Genomic DNA, 14,856 nt, shown 5'->3' with positions numbered 1-14,856 from the left:
TTGCGATATTTCTTGAACCTTTCTGTTTGAAGGTACGAGAAAACGAAAACATTCGCGGTTACCGTCTTTTAACTCGGGAAGTAAAAATACTAGCTTACGCAGATGACATCGCACTTTTTTTGCATTGACCAAGAGAGCATTCGGGAGGCAGTCAAGGATGCAAGAAAGTTTTGCAGTCTAACGGGGAGTGCCATAAGCTGGTCAAAAAGCTTAGGCTTCTGGCACGGTGAATGGGACAGCCGGCCTGCAGTATTAGAAACAGTACCGTTCACAGATACGCCAACCAGTTATCTTGGTGTTCCTTTGGAATACTATCGCGATACCACGACGCAATGGACTGAACAAACTGAGCGGGCTAAAGCACAAACAACGAAGTGGGGAGGCAAGAATCTGTCAATATTCACGAGAGCCACTGTCTGCAATTTATTTCTTGTCGCTAAAGTGTTTTATATGTTGCAAGTTTTATGTATATCCCGAGTGTGTATACAAAAGTTGCACAGGGTTTTTGCTATGTTCGTGTGGGGATCAGGATGGGAGCGCATGAGTCGTCTGAATCTGTTTCACGCTGTGCAGAAAGGAGGGTTGGGTTTGTCGCATTTATTTTTGAAACAAGTTGTGTCGCGCTTCATGTTCTTGCGCGACGAAAGCGATTGTTTTTTGCGGTGCGTTATCCAGACGCGATTAGGTGACGCACTGCCAGAATATGTTGTGACGTCGTATGGCATACGTCAAGTGGTTGTCCGAGGTTTTTTGTTTAAAGTGATAAGCTCTTTCCGTTTTCTAAAAGTGCACTTTTCTTTGGAATACCTGAACACAGTCGCAAGAAAGCGATTATACCGAGATTTAGTTAATATCATGTGTCCAGTACCAATATACCGTGCAGTATATGCACTGGGGCGTGAGCAGAATGTTTTAAAAAGAGTTAAGAAAATGCCTGTAAGAGCAACAACAAAAACTTTTTTTTCATGCTACACACTGGCACGCTTCCTGTCAAGCCATGGCTGCAGGAGAAGGGGATCTTTGTACCCTGGAGTGTGAATTGCCAGATATGTCAGAAACCGGAGACAATGGAGCATATTTTTCTGGAGTGCAGGGACTCAGTCTTCCTTTGGGACATTCTACAAAGGACACTAAAAAAAGAATTTCCTTTAACACAATTTTGGAATCCGTTTTTTACCGTTTGAAGAGACAGAAGGCGTGCCATGTGATATGGTGATGTTACTCTGCATGCACAGCGTGTGGAAAACACGAATGGCGGTGCGTAATGAGGATGTTGACGCAAAACCGGCCAAAGAATATTTTGCTGAAAATGTATTGTACATTCGCGAAGCGTTTAAAGCGCTCAGCGAACCACCTGAGTGGTTAACAGCATTTGAACAGCTTGCAAATATTCAGCCTTTTTAAACCAAACGACAAGGTACACCCGCACATTGAACTGTCTTTCTTGTTTTGTAATCGCAGCGGAGAATAGCTGTGAATCGTGTATTTGTTATAAAACAGGCAATAAAGAAAAAAAAAGCCTCGGTAGCGCAGTAGGCAGCGCGTCAGTCTCATAATCTGAAGGTCGTGAGTTCGATCCTCACTCGGGGCAAAGGGGGCGCTTTCTTTTTGCTGCCTTACGCGATAGTGCACTCATATTCGGGCATTATAATGAAACTAGATTCCAATCTATTAAGGGGTAAGTGCTGCTCGCTGTTTTACTTTTTCACCACCGTCCAAAATAGCACTAACGAGACTGGACGTGCCTCGTCGTGTGCCCTGTCTGCCTCGGTAGCGCAGTAGGCAGCGCGTCAGTCTCATAATCTGAAGGTCGTGAGTTCGATCCTCACTCGGGGCAAAGGGGGCGCTTTCTTTTTGCTGCCTTACGCGATAGTGCACTCATATTCGGGCATTATAATGAAACTAGATTCCAATCTATTAAGGGGTAAGTGCTGCACGCTGTTTTACTTTTTCAACTCCGTCCAAAATAGCACTAACGAGACTGGACGTGCCTCGTCGTGTGCCCTGTCCGCCTCGGTAGCGCAGTAGGCAGCGCGTCAGTCTCATAATCTGTAGGTCGTGAGTTCGGTCCTCACTCGGGGCAAAGGGGGCGCTTTCTTTTTGCTGCCTTACGCGATAGTGCACTCATATTCGGGCATTATAATGAAACTAGATTCCAATCTATTAAGGGGTAAGTGCTGCACGCTGTTTTACTTTTTCAACTCCGTCCAAAATAGCACTAACGAGACTGGACGTGCCTCGTCGTGTGCCCTGTCTACCTCGGTAGCGCAGTAGGCAGCGCGTCAGTCTCATAATCTGAAGGTCGTGAGTTCGATCCTCACTCGGGGCAAAGGGGGCGCTTTCTTTTTGCTGCCTTACGCGATAGTGCACTCATATTCGGGCATTATAATGAAACTAGATTCCAATCTATTAAGGGGTAAGTGCTGCACGCTGTTTTACTTTTTCAACTCCGTCCAAAACAGCACTAACGAGACTGGACGTGCCTCGTCGTGTGCCCTGTCCGCCTCGGTAGCGCAGTAGGCAGCGCGTCAGTCTCATAATCTGAAGGTCGTGAGTTCGATCCTCACTCGGGGCAAAGGGGGCGCTTTCTTTTTGCTGCCTTACGCGATAGTGCACTCATAATCGGGCATTATAATGAAACTAGATTCCAATCTATTAAGGGGTAAGTGCTGCACGCTGTTTTACTTTTTCAACTCCGTCCAAAATAGCACTAACGAGACTGGACGTGCCTCGTCGTGTGCCCTGTCCGCCTCGGTAGCGCAGTAGGCAGCGCGTCAGTCTCATAATCTGAAGGTCGTGAGTTCGATCCTCACTCGGGGCAAAGGGGGCGCTTTCTTTTTGCTGCCTTACGCGATAGTGCACTCATATTCGGGCATTATAATGAAACTAGATTCCAATCTATTAAGGGGTAAGTGCTGCACGCTGTTTTACTTTTTCAACTCCGTCCAAAATAGCACTAACGAGACTGGACGTGCCTCGTCGTGTGCCCTGTCCGCCTCGGTAGCGCAGTAGGCAGCGCGTCAGTCTCATAATCTGTAGGTCGTGAGTTCGGTCCTCACTCGGGGCAAAGGGGGCGCTTTCTTTTTGCTGCCTTACGCGATAGTGCACTCATATTCGGGCATTATAATGAAACTAGATTCCAATCTATTAAGGGGTAAGTGCTGCACGCTGTTTTACTTTTTCACCACCGTCCAAAATAGCACTAACGAGACTGGACGTGCCTCGTCGTGTGCTCTGTCCGCCTCGGTAGCGCAGTAGGCAGCGCGTCAGTCTCATAATCTGAAGGTCGTGAGTTCGATCCTCACTCGGGGCAAAGGGGGCGATTTCTTTTTGCTGCCTTACGCGATAGTGCACTCATATTCGGGCATTATAATGAAACTAGATTCCAATCTATTAAGGGGTAAGTGCTGCACGCTGTTTTACTTTTTCACCACCGTCCAAAATAGCACTAACGAGACTGGACGTGCCTCGTCGTGTGCTCTGTCCGCCTCGGTAGCGCAGTAGGCAGCGCGTCAGTCTCATAATCTGTAGGTCGTGAGTTCGGTCCTCACTCGGGGCAAAGGGGGCGCTTTCTTTTTGCTGCCTTACGCGATAGTGCACTCATATTCGGGCATTATAATGAAACTAGATTCCAATCTATTAAGGGGTAAGTGCTGCACGCTGTTTTACTTTTTCACCACCGTCCAAAATAGCACTAACGAGACTGGACGTGCCTCGTCGTGTGCCCTGTCTGCCTCGGTAGCGCAGTGATTCTATTTCCGGCTTCCGTCCGGTACGGTCGTGGAATGTCGAGCTCCGCAGGAGCGGCTGTTGCGGCCCGTTCGGACAGCGGAATCAGGTTTTCGGAAACGACCCAACAGGATTATCAACTTGTTTTGCCACAGCTGCCATCAGGAACTACTGTACTTACTACTGTGTTCTTACACGGTGATTTGAAGGCAAGGCCTTATCGCGTCGAGCATTTTCGCGATGCACTAGTCCGCCATCAGCTCATGTCGGAAGTCGTTGCCCTCGGGGCCTACCAAATGAACCACGTCTGGGCCATCACCTTCAAAGACGTTCAAGGCAAGAAGAAACTTTTGTCTACCAAAGCTTTTAGCGTGAAAGATCACCGTTGTGCTGTGATTGACCCCTGCAACCAAGATGTGAGAATGAAGTTGTACTGGCTTCTCCACACCACGCCCGATGAAGACGTCAAAGCAGCCCTGGCACCATTCGGAACCGTGACCGAAATCTCCAGAGAAAAATGGCGTGTTACCGGTTGCAACGACAAGGGGTCACATACACGCCTAGTGTCGTTGCATTTGAAGGCAGGGACGACAGCCGAAGACCTGCCGCACCAGGTGCGAGTAGGGGAGGACCATGCTCTAGTCATCGTGCCAGGAAGGCCTCCGCTTTGCCTCCGGTGTCATTGTACTGGCCATATACGTCGCGAATGTCGCGTGGCACGCTGTGGCCTGTGTCACCGCTACGGCCACGAAGAGACCCAGTGCGTGCGTAGCTACGCGAACGTCACTGGGCCAGGTCGTAGTGACATATTAGACGAACACCTGATGGATCAGGTCGACGCCGAAGAGACAGCAGCAGCAAGCGAAACACATTCAAGCGAGGACAAGACGCCTGAGGCCACGCCCCCCGATGTAGACGAAGCGCAGAAACTTCAGAGTGCCTCTGACGAACTACCGCAAAAGCTTACCCCTGCAAACGATACCCCAAGCGTAACTACTGTCAAAGAGCCTGGGCCCAGCGAAACACGGGAAGGCAAGAAGGACGAAACGTGCACCGACGTCACCATGGGAATGCCGGCTACGGCAGTTACTAAGCGCCCGCGAGAAAAAGCGAGCAGCGATGACCAGCGCTCTGACTCAAAGTGTGCAGAAGAACCTCCCTCCAAAACAGCGTCCACCCGTAGGTCTAGCTTCAAGCCAAAACCTACCGTGCCACCAGACAGGAAACCAACGCCGTCTGTGCCCCCGCGTTAGCGGGAGCATGGTTCGGCTAAACACTTCGTTACGGGACCGGTGAAAGACTTACATCTACAATGGACAATCACGGATGGCAACTCAACCAAGCGACGGGCTGCATCGGGTGCAGCAAAGACAGCAGTGGTCACTGGTCTAGCGTTGTAAGTTTCCACTCATCTGAACAGTATCTTGTGTCGGTTTGTGTAAACTTTACTTACAATGGCCGTTAATCCTGGAATAGCCCTTCGTGTTGCAACACTAAACGTACGCGGCTTCGGAGCCCGAAGGCGGCAACTTCAACTGAGCCGCCTGTTATTAGAAAATGATATCGACATTCTAGCTCTCCAGGAAACAAAAATCGAAAGCGAGGAACAAACTGATGCGATGGTGGAAATCTTTCGGTCAAGATATAATCTCTGTGTGTGCCACGCCGTGGGTAAATCAGGGGGGTGCGCAATTTTCTTGCGTAACGCCGTCGGCATTGTAGAGCAGTCTGTCATCGCTTCTGAAAGTGGTCGTTTAGTAGTTTGCGATTTTCATGTTAAAGAGCACTATGGCGAATTATTTGCATTTACGCACCAAACAAAGCTAGTGAGCGTTTAGATTTTTTCCGTTACATTGAATCCTTCTTGAAATGCGAAAGAAATGTGTTACTATTAGGAGACTTCAATTGTGTATGCATGGCTGAAGACAACGCCAAGAACCTACCGATACATGATAAGAGCGCATTGCAACTTAGCGCAATCGTTCAGGAATACGACCTAATCGATATAGGCGATGTACTGCGAGAAAAGCGAGTTCAGTTCACGCATTTCCAAGGCACAAGCCACGCGCGACTTGACCGAGTGTATCTGACAGCAAGCCTCTTATCTTTTTGCACAACTTATGCCGTCAAGCACGTAAGCTTTAGCGATCATAGCTTAGTAACTGTTACAATAGGCACAAAGCGTAAAACAAGCACCTTTAATTGGAACCTCTGGAAATTCAATGATAGCCTCCTGCAAGACGAAATCTTTATCGAAGTAATAACGGCAAAAATTAAAGAAATGCAGGAAAACGACTTCATCAGCCCTGTGGAGTTGTGGGAGCACTTTAAATGTGAAGTTAAGATGAGCGCAATCGAAAGAGCCAGTGTCTTGCGCTACAAGGCAAGACAGAAAGAAACCGAGTTGCAGCGTACTCTAGACTATCTCTTAAATGCGGAAAGTACTGTTCCTCGCCCGCTTGCAAACAAAGTTAAAGAAGTCAAAAGGCAACTTGAGAATATTGATACGGAAAAATATCAAGGTGCGATGATAACGTCGCGTGCCGAGCGGCTCTGGATGGGCGAAACACCTACCAAGCGAGCATTAAGCGACGAAAGAAGCTACGCTACGAAAAATGCAATAACGGAGCTGCGCTACCAAGGTGCGCTTACCACAGACCAAAAGGTTATCGAACGAGCACTAGTGCAACGTTTCAGAAACTTGCTAGGCTGCGAAGCGAATGTGCAAGAGGGCTTTGAGACCCATTTTCTGAAATAATGCCGCGATTAGAAGATGAAGTAAAAACACAACTTGAAAGACCAATAAGTGTTAGTGAACTGGAAAATGCAATAGATGACTTGCCTACAGGGAAAGCTCCGGGGCCCGACGGGCTTGTTGCCGCATTTTATAAATACTTTAGACATCAAATGGCAAAAATGCTCCTCAGAGTTATAGAAGAAGCTTATGAATCTAAAATGCTGCCTCCGTCATTTAAAAGAAGCCATGTCGTACTACTACCAAAGACCAAAGACCCTGTAAAATTATTGTCATCCGAAGCATACCGACCCATAAGTCTAACTAACACGGATTATAAGGTTTTTATGAAAGTTATAGCTAAGCGAATTCAGTCTGTGATTACCAACTTGGTCGGTGATCATTAAACTTGTGGAATCAAAGGGAGAAGCATACTTACGAATATTCATGTGACCAGAAGTATATTGGAACTATGTGACCTAATGCACGGACGAGTAGCCATGATTCAACTCGACTTAGAAAAAGCTTTCGATAAGGTAACCCACAGCATTCTCTTCTCCCTCTTGGAACACATCAACGTAGGCACCATCATTTATGATGGAATAAAAATGGCCTACACTGGCTGTTCTTCGAAACTAATTATTAATAAAAAATTAACCGAAAGCATTACAGCATACTCTGGTGTAAAACAGGGATGCCCTGCCAGTTCATTTCTATTTGCAATTTACCTCGAACCGCTGTGTTTAAATCTAATGATGAACAAAAAGATACGCGGTTTCCGGCTCTTATCACGTGAAATAAAGGTCGTATCCTATGCTGACGATATCGCAGTATTCTGCACTGATAAGGAAAGTATTCAGGAAGCTATGCATATCGCAAGAACTTTCTGCAGCCTTACAGGAAGTGCAATAAGCTGGCAAAAATGCTTACGTCTTTGGCATGGTGAATGGGAAACTACGCCAGAAATTTTTGACACTATAAATTTCAGCGAGACACCCGCTACTTACCTCGGCGTACCACTCGAACATTACCGCGACACGACCGAGCAGTGGACAGCAGATACTGATCGGGCAAGCGAGCAAACAATAAACTGGGGAGGACGGAATCTCTCAATGTTTGCGCGTGCAACTGTGTGTAACTCATTCTTCGTGGCCAAAGTGTTCTATATGTTACAAGTATTATGTATGTCTAGGATGTGTGTCCAAAAATTGCACAGGATATTCGCAATGTTTGTTTGGGGATCGGGATGGGAACGTACAAGCAGGCTAAACTTATTTCATTCCGTGAATAACGGAGGTCTTGGTTTGTGTAATTTGTTTTTAAGACAAGTAGTCTCAAGGTTTATTTTTCTACGCGACCAAAGGAATGCATTTCTACAAACTGTTATACACGTACAACTACACAATGCCTTATCTGAGTTCATTGTTACATCATGTGGAACACCACAAGTAGTGGTGAAAGGATATATGCGCGAAGTGGTAAGCGCTTTTCGTTTGCTCAAAGCCCACTTCTCACTTGAATATTTGTCTGTAGTCGGCCGGAAGAAATTGTATAAAGACCTCGTAGATATTTTGTGCCCCGTGCCTGTATACCGTTCAACATACGCTCTAGGGCCTGAACGCAATGTCTTGAAACGCGTAAAAAGAATGCCTATCAGGCCGTCTACCAAATCTTTCTTCTTTCTTGTGCACAGCGGCACGCTTCCCGTAAAACCATGGCTAAGAGAGAAGGGTTTGTTTGTACCATGGAGTGTCGATTGCGGTATATGCCATAAACCGGAAACTATAGACCATATATTTCTAGATTGTTGGGACTCAGTGTTCTTGTGGGATATCCTACAAAGAACAATCAAAAAAGAATTCCCTCTGACACCATTCGGTATTCGCTTTCTGCCTTTTGAAGAGACGGGAGACGTGCCGTGTGACACAATAATGTTGCTCTGCATGCACAGTGTCTGGAAGACAAGAATGGATGTAAGGCATGAAGCTCTCCAACCTCGTTCTGCTCAAGAATATTTCGTGGAAAACATCCTGCACCTACGTGACATACATAAAGCCAAGGGGGAGCCACCAGCGTGGCTACCCATATTAGACAAATTGGCCACAGTTCGGTTCCCCTAACCAAGCTGCATTACCCAAAATGCAGCCGGTGTTTTTACCATAGTACAACTACCTCTTTCTGTTTTTAACTCTAACGCGTGGAATGTTCTACTGAGAGCAAACGTGTTACCTTTTTTGTACGTGCCTTATGTGTAAAACCGGTAATAAAGAAAAAAAAAAGTCTCGGTAGCGCAGTAGGCAGCGCGTCAGTCTCATAATCTGAAGGTCGTGAGTTCGGTCCTCACTCGGGGCAAAGGGGGCGCTTTCTTTTTCCTGCCTTACGCGATAGTGCACACATATTCAGACATTATAATGAAACTAGATTCCAATCTATTAAGGGGTAAGTGCTGCACGCTGTTTTACTTTTTCAACTCCGTCCAAAATAGCACTAACGAGACTGGACGTGCCTCGTCGTGTGCCCTGTCCGCCTCGGTAGCGCAGTAGGCAGCGCGTCAGTCTCATAATCTGAAGGTCGTGAGTTCGATCCTCACTCGGGGCAAAGGGGGCGCTTTCTTTTTGCTGCCTTACGCGATAGTGCACTCATATTCGGGCATTATAATGAAACTAGATTCCAATCTATTAAGGGGTAAGTGCTGCTCGCTTTTTTACTTTTTCAACTCCGTCCAAAATAGCACTAACGAGACTGGACGTGCCTCGTCGTGTGCCCTGTCCGCCTCGGTAGCGCAGATTCGGCTTTCTGCCGCGCTAGCGAGCGGACGTGCCGATCATGAGCTCCGTAGGAGCGGCTTCAGCGGCCCAGCAGGGCCGCGGTACCAGGATTTTTGCCTCAGAAGACCCGGAATACCAAGTTTTGCTGCCTCAATTGCCGACAGGTCGGATAGTTTTAAATACAGTTTTTCTGCATGCGGATGTGCGTGCCAGGCCGTATCGTGTGGAACATTTCCGAGATGCGTTGGCTAGCTTAGGCCTACTTGCTGATGTCATCGCCCTAGGGGCGTATCAGATGAGCCACGTTTGGGCGGTTACTTTCAAGAGCGACGAAGGCATGAAAAGGCTTTCAAGCACCAAGAACCTCAAGGTGAATGAACATCGGTGCATTGTCGTTGATCCAGCCAATCAGGCCGTGCGGCTGAAGCTGCATTGGATGCTTCATAACGTGTCGGACGAGGATATACGGACAGCCCTGTTACCGTTCGGAAAGGTCACGGACGTTTTCCATGAAAAGTGGCGTGTTCAAGGAGTTCAAGATAAAGCATCGTCGACACGGGTGGTGTCCCTGGTTCTGAAGACGGGTATGACCATAGAAGACCTGCCCCATCAACTTCGTGTAGCTGGTGAGCCGACCCTAGTTGTACCGGGCAGAGCACCTCTTTGCCTGAAGTGCCGAAACACCGGACATGTCCGACGTGACTGCCGCGTCCCGAGATGTGCAGTATGCCGTCGCTATGGCCACCAGGATACGGAATGTGTTAAGACTTACGCATCTGTCGCAGGACCTGCTCTCCGAGAGGACGTGGCTGACCTGTTAATGGACGAGGCTGACGTTGATGAGGCTTCCCGCGTGCTAGTACCACCGGCGGACACAGTCGCAACACCTTCTGTGCCGGCGGCTAAATCCACGAAGGTGGTAAATGTGCTGCCTACGGGCCCGAAAGATGCAGTGCAAAGGGCATGCGACGAAGGAGCCAAAGAAGAATCGGTCGCAAAATCCACCGCTGCCGAGGAGACCGCCACGGAGCACGGACCGGTAACTTCCTTGATGGACGTCGAAGAATCGAGTGCAAGCAATGCGGCTATGAAAAGAGCGAGGGACTCGACCGGCAACCTGGACGGCAACCTTGACAACGGGGCCAAAGACGAGCCGCCGCCAAAAGCGCAGGCGGGTCGTCGTGTGCCCGTGCGCCTGAAGCCAAACATCCCGCCGGACAGACGACCGGCGGCGAAACCGCCTAAGTAGGACCCGGCGCCTACTGGGGCGCCCGGACTAACGTCGTGAAGACATGGCGTCCTTTTTGGAATCGGGCTTCGCGTACGCTCTAAAGGTACGCGTGTGGATCGAGCGGTTTTCAGTGCAAAAGTTATGCATGCAATTTTTTTCTACCGTGTGTCCGGATCGCTTGTTCTTTAGCGGCACCGTGCGATCGGCTTGCTTTTGCAGATAAATGGCGGGGAAACTAGAGAGAGCATTGAGAGTTGCCACGTTAAATGTTCGTGGCCTTGGAGCGCGAAGGAGGCAATATCAACTTAGCCGCTTGTGTATGGAGAAGGAACTCGATGTAGTTGCCTTACAAGAAACTAAGGTCGAAACCCAAGAACAGACCGATCGCATGGTGACGCCTTTCACGGCGCATTACAATGTGTGCGTGTGCCATGCGAATGGCACATCAGGCGGATGTGCGTTGTTAATACGGAAGAGTGCTGGTATCATTGAAGAAAGTGTAACTGTTTCTGAAACTGGCCGCTTGCTTATTGTAGATTTTTCTTTTTCTCACGATTTGTGGCGGCTCGTATGCGTTTATGCGCCAAACAATGTGAATGATCGATTTTTGTTTTTTTAATCTATCGAGCAATATCTAAAATGTGATCGCTTCGTCATATTTCTTGGTGATTTTAACTGTGTGTGTTCTCCGGAAGACCGACTAAAAAGGGAAAGGGTTCGCGATAAAAGTGCTCTCCTTTTGAGCAGACTAATTGAAAACCACAACTTAGAAGATGTGGGTCTAGTCCTCACTGATGGTATCATTCCGCAGTACACGCACATTCAGCGAAATAGCCGAGCAAGGCTGGACAGAGTGTATGTTTCTGACGTCTTGATCACCCTTTGTAATAGTTATAACGTCGCACCGCAATCGTTCACGGACCATAGCTTGGTAAGCTTCTCGATTGGGGAAAAAGTTAAAAGAACACGATTCAACTGGAACATGTGGAAATTCAACGAAAAGCTGCTTGATGATGAACCATTTGTGCGAAGAGTTAAGGAAAAGATAACAGAGTTGATGACACATGAGGATGAATATTTTACTGCCACATGGGAGGAATTTAAGATTCAAGTTAAGTTCATTGCAATAGAAAGAGGAAGCAGCCTTCAGCACGATAAATTACAGAAACAAAGAGAGCTGCAAAGACAGCTAGAATATCTGTCAAGCGCAGAAAATGCGGGTCACGATCTATTAGCTGAAAACGTAAAGAAAGTAAGACTCGAGCTTGAAGTTATCGACGAAGAGCGATACAAAGCAGCAGTTATACGCGCTAGAAGCGAACGCCTATGGATGGGTGAGGTACCAAACAAACGGGCAATGAGCGATGAAAAGCGTCACGCGTCAAGAAATGAGATCCAACAGATACGTCTTCAAAACGAGGTGACGTCAGACGCTTCGTCGATTGAGAAAGCTTTTGTGGAGCACTATCGCGAATTGTTCGGCAATGTGACGCGTTCTGGACTGGTCTTCGAGAGTGAATTCATGAGCGAGATGCCAAGGTTGGATGACGACGTTAGAGAAAGTCTTGAGAGACCAATAGCTGTATCCGAGATCGAAAGGGCGATGGAGGAACTGCCATCAGGCAAATCGCCAGGGCCGGACGGCCTAGGCGCCGCTTTTTACAAGGCATTCAGTCAGGAGTTTGCGTGTATATTGCACCGACTACTCTCAGAGGCGTATGAATTTAAAAAAGTACCACCCTCATTCCGGACTTCACACATAGTATTAATTCCGAAAACCGATGACCGGGAAAAGCTCCTTTCAGTAGGTTCATACAGACCGATAAGTCTGACCAACACAGATTACAAAATATTTATGAAAATACTGGCTCGACGATTTCAAAGCGTGATTCAGCAGCTTGTAGGGCCACACCAGACGTGTGGCATTAAAGGCCGCACCATTTTCACGAACACCCACATTGCAAGGAATGTGCTCGAATGTTGTGATGCCATTGGGGGTCAGGTGGCCATGTGAAGGCGTTCGACCGGGTGTCACATGAGGTGCTTTTCGCTATACTGCAGTACTGTAATATTGGGAGCGTCATTGTAGATGGCGTTAAAATGGCTTATGAAGACTGTTACACGCAGCTTATAGTTAATAAGTGTCTTAGTTCGAGGGTGCCAGTCCGCTCGTCTGTACGGCAAGGCTGTCCCTTGTCTCCTTTGCTTTTTGCCCTGTACCTCGAACCCTTTTGTATGGCAGTCATACGGGATGAAAACATTCGTGGTTTTAGGCTGCACGCCGCAGAAGTTAGAATGCTAGCTTATGCAGATGACGTCGCCGTCTTTTGTGAAGACAGGGAAAGCGTGGTCGAGGCTGTCCGCCTTGCAAGATCCTTTTGTAGGTACACTGGTGCCCCGATAAACTTCGAAAAAAGTGTTGGGATATGGCATGGAAGCTGGGACGCGACACCCACAAAATTCGCCGGTATGCAGTGGACTACAGTGCCTTCACTGTATCTAGGAGTGCCCCTTGAGTGCTATCGGGACTCGACACAGTTGTGGACCGGACAAATAGAATCAATGAAAGAAAAGATAAAAGGACGGCAGGGCCGGGGATTGTCAGTGTTTGCACGTGCTTCAGCTTGCAATGTTTTTTTGATTGCCAAAGTTTGGTACATACTGCAAGTAATGTTCATGTCCCGTGTAAACGTTCAAAAAATGCATCGAGTGCTTGCTATCTTCATCTGGAACTCCATTGGGAGCGATCCAGTCGAACAAATCTTTTTCGCACAGTTCGAAATGGGGGCCTTGGGCTCTCACACTTGTTTATTAGACAGATCGTATCGCGGTTCTTCTTCCTGCGAGATGAAAGAAATGTTTTTCTCCGTACAGTCATTCAGGCGAAAATGGCAACAGAACTGCCTGAATTTGTTGTGTCCACATCTAGTGCTATCACTAGAAGAGCGACTGGTTACTATCGTGAAGTCGTTGCATCTTTTAGAATACTCTGCGCACGTTTTTCGCTGGAGTATTTGTGTTCAGTGAGAAAAAAGAAACTATACGCAGATTTAGTTGACAGCATGTTACCTATTCCACTGTATAGGAGTGTTCACTGTGGAGGCCCAGGAAAAGATGTGCTGAAACGAGTCAAAAGGATGCCTGTGAGACCTGCTGCGAAAACTTTCTTTTTCCACCTACACACGAACACCCTCCCCGTTAAAGTATGGCTAGAACAGAAAAGAATATTCGTACCCTGGACTACCAATTGCCTGCTGTGTAAAAAGCCTGAAACAATTGAACACGCCTTCATTGAGTGTTGGGACGCTGTCTTTCACTGGGACATCTTGCAGCGCACTCTTAAAAAAGAACTCCCCATAAACCCCTATGGAATTCGGTTCCTTCCAGTTGAAAGTGATGACGGGCCACCATTCGACATGTTCATGTTGCTGGGCCTCCACAGTTTGTGGAAAACCAGAATGGCTGTACGTCATGCTGATGTCAATGTGTGCTCTGCGCGAGAGAACTTCATTGAAAGTATGTCACTATTACCAGAAGTGTATCGTGCACAAGGCGAAACCCCAGACTGGGTTAGCATCCTTGATGAGCTGGTGTGCCTCAAGAAATTTTAGCGACCATCCCACCTGATTTGATGTGGGTGCACTGTGTATATGAATTTTTTTTGTCTGTGTGTTAATGTCTAAGCAGGCAATAAAGAGAGAGAAAAAAAAAGCCTCGGTAGCGCAGTAGGCAGCGCGTCAGTCTCATAATCTGAAGGTCGTGAGTTCAATCCTCACTCGGGGCAAAGGGGGCGCTTTCTTTTTGCTGCCTTACGCGATAGTGCACTCATATTCGGGCATTATAATGAAACTAGATTCCAATCTATTAAGGGGTAAGTGCTGCACGCTGTTTTACTTTTTCACCACCGTCCAAAATAGCACTAACGAGACTGGACGTGCCTCGTCGTGTGCCCTGTCCGCCTCGGTAGCGCAGTAGGCAGCGCGTCAGTCTCATAATCTGAAGGTCGTGAGTTCGATCCTCACTCGGGGCAAAGGGGGCGCTTTCTTTTTGCTGCCTTACGCGATAGTGCACTCATATTCGGGCATTATAATGAAACTAGATTCCAATCTATTAAGGGGTAAGTGCTGCTCGCTTTTTTACTTTTTCAACTCCGTCCAAAATAGCACTAACGAGAGTGGACGTGCCTCGTCGTGTGCCCGGTCCGCCTCGGTAGCGCAGTAGGCAGCGCGTCAGTCTCATAATCTGAAGGTCGTGAGTTCGATCCTCACTCGGGGCAAAGGGGGCGCTTTCTTTTTGCTGCCTTACGCGATAGTGCACTCATATTCGGGCATTATAATGAAACTAGATTCCAATCTATTAAGGGGTAAGTGCTGCACGCTGTTTTACTTTTTCAC

General features: G+C 47.7%; 1 protein-coding gene and 14 non-coding genes across 15 annotated transcripts; all 15 read left to right on the top strand.

Annotated features, from left to right (window-relative positions):
* Positions 1–1,518: 1,518 nt before the first annotated feature.
* On the top strand, positions 1,519–1,591 carry TRNAM-CAU (transfer RNA methionine (anticodon CAU)). The gene has a single exon. It is a non-coding gene; the product is annotated as a tRNA-Met (tRNA).
* Positions 1,592–1,764: 173 nt separating this feature from the next.
* Positions 1,765–1,837, top strand: TRNAM-CAU (transfer RNA methionine (anticodon CAU)). The gene has a single exon. It is a non-coding gene; the product is annotated as a tRNA-Met (tRNA).
* A 173-nt stretch (positions 1,838–2,010) lies between these two features.
* On the top strand, positions 2,011–2,083 carry TRNAM-CAU (transfer RNA methionine (anticodon CAU)). The gene has a single exon. It is a non-coding gene; the product is annotated as a tRNA-Met (tRNA).
* A 173-nt stretch (positions 2,084–2,256) lies between these two features.
* Positions 2,257–2,329, top strand: TRNAM-CAU (transfer RNA methionine (anticodon CAU)). The gene has a single exon. It is a non-coding gene; the product is annotated as a tRNA-Met (tRNA).
* Positions 2,330–2,502: 173 nt separating this feature from the next.
* Positions 2,503–2,575, top strand: TRNAM-CAU (transfer RNA methionine (anticodon CAU)). The gene has a single exon. It is a non-coding gene; the product is annotated as a tRNA-Met (tRNA).
* Positions 2,576–2,748: 173 nt separating this feature from the next.
* On the top strand, positions 2,749–2,821 carry TRNAM-CAU (transfer RNA methionine (anticodon CAU)). Its single transcript has one exon. It is a non-coding gene; the product is annotated as a tRNA-Met (tRNA).
* Positions 2,822–2,994: 173 nt separating this feature from the next.
* On the top strand, positions 2,995–3,067 carry TRNAM-CAU (transfer RNA methionine (anticodon CAU)). Its single transcript has one exon. It is a non-coding gene; the product is annotated as a tRNA-Met (tRNA).
* A 173-nt stretch (positions 3,068–3,240) lies between these two features.
* Positions 3,241–3,313, top strand: TRNAM-CAU (transfer RNA methionine (anticodon CAU)). Its single transcript has one exon. It is a non-coding gene; the product is annotated as a tRNA-Met (tRNA).
* Positions 3,314–3,486: 173 nt separating this feature from the next.
* On the top strand, positions 3,487–3,559 carry TRNAM-CAU (transfer RNA methionine (anticodon CAU)). The gene has a single exon. It is a non-coding gene; the product is annotated as a tRNA-Met (tRNA).
* A 5,183-nt stretch (positions 3,560–8,742) lies between these two features.
* On the top strand, positions 8,743–8,815 carry TRNAM-CAU (transfer RNA methionine (anticodon CAU)). Its single transcript has one exon. It is a non-coding gene; the product is annotated as a tRNA-Met (tRNA).
* A 173-nt stretch (positions 8,816–8,988) lies between these two features.
* TRNAM-CAU (transfer RNA methionine (anticodon CAU)) lies at positions 8,989–9,061 on the top strand. Its single transcript has one exon. It is a non-coding gene; the product is annotated as a tRNA-Met (tRNA).
* Positions 9,062–9,568: 507 nt separating this feature from the next.
* Positions 9,569–11,005, top strand: LOC139055678 (uncharacterized). Its single transcript, XM_070533211.1, has 2 exons — positions 9,569–9,857; positions 10,017–11,005. Exons 1-2 carry the CDS (start codon positions 9,569–9,571, stop codon positions 10,478–10,480), a joined length of 753 nt encoding a protein of 250 aa, XP_070389312.1. The 3' UTR covers positions 10,481–11,005.
* Positions 11,006–14,173: 3,168 nt separating this feature from the next.
* On the top strand, positions 14,174–14,246 carry TRNAM-CAU (transfer RNA methionine (anticodon CAU)). Its single transcript has one exon. It is a non-coding gene; the product is annotated as a tRNA-Met (tRNA).
* A 173-nt stretch (positions 14,247–14,419) lies between these two features.
* TRNAM-CAU (transfer RNA methionine (anticodon CAU)) lies at positions 14,420–14,492 on the top strand. The gene has a single exon. It is a non-coding gene; the product is annotated as a tRNA-Met (tRNA).
* A 173-nt stretch (positions 14,493–14,665) lies between these two features.
* Positions 14,666–14,738, top strand: TRNAM-CAU (transfer RNA methionine (anticodon CAU)). The gene has a single exon. It is a non-coding gene; the product is annotated as a tRNA-Met (tRNA).
* The last annotated feature ends 118 nt before the right edge of the window (positions 14,739–14,856 follow it).

Source organism: Dermacentor albipictus, chromosome 2 (assembly GCF_038994185.2).
Source record: "Dermacentor albipictus isolate Rhodes 1998 colony chromosome 2, USDA_Dalb.pri_finalv2, whole genome shotgun sequence".
NCBI lineage: Eukaryota > Metazoa > Arthropoda > Arachnida > Ixodida > Ixodidae > Dermacentor > Dermacentor albipictus.
The sequence above is the reverse complement of the archived record's forward strand: the minus strand, read 5'-3'. Positions and strand labels throughout refer to the sequence as shown.

Coding starts and splice junctions, on each gene's coding strand:
- LOC139055678 (XM_070533211.1), top strand. CDS start 9,569: ATGAAAAGGCTTTCAAGCACCAAGAACCTCAAGGTGAATGAACATCGG. Junction 9,858..10,016: donor CCATCAACTTCGTGTAGCTG/GTGAGCCGACCC, acceptor CATCTGTCGCAG/GACCTGCTCTCCGAGAGGAC.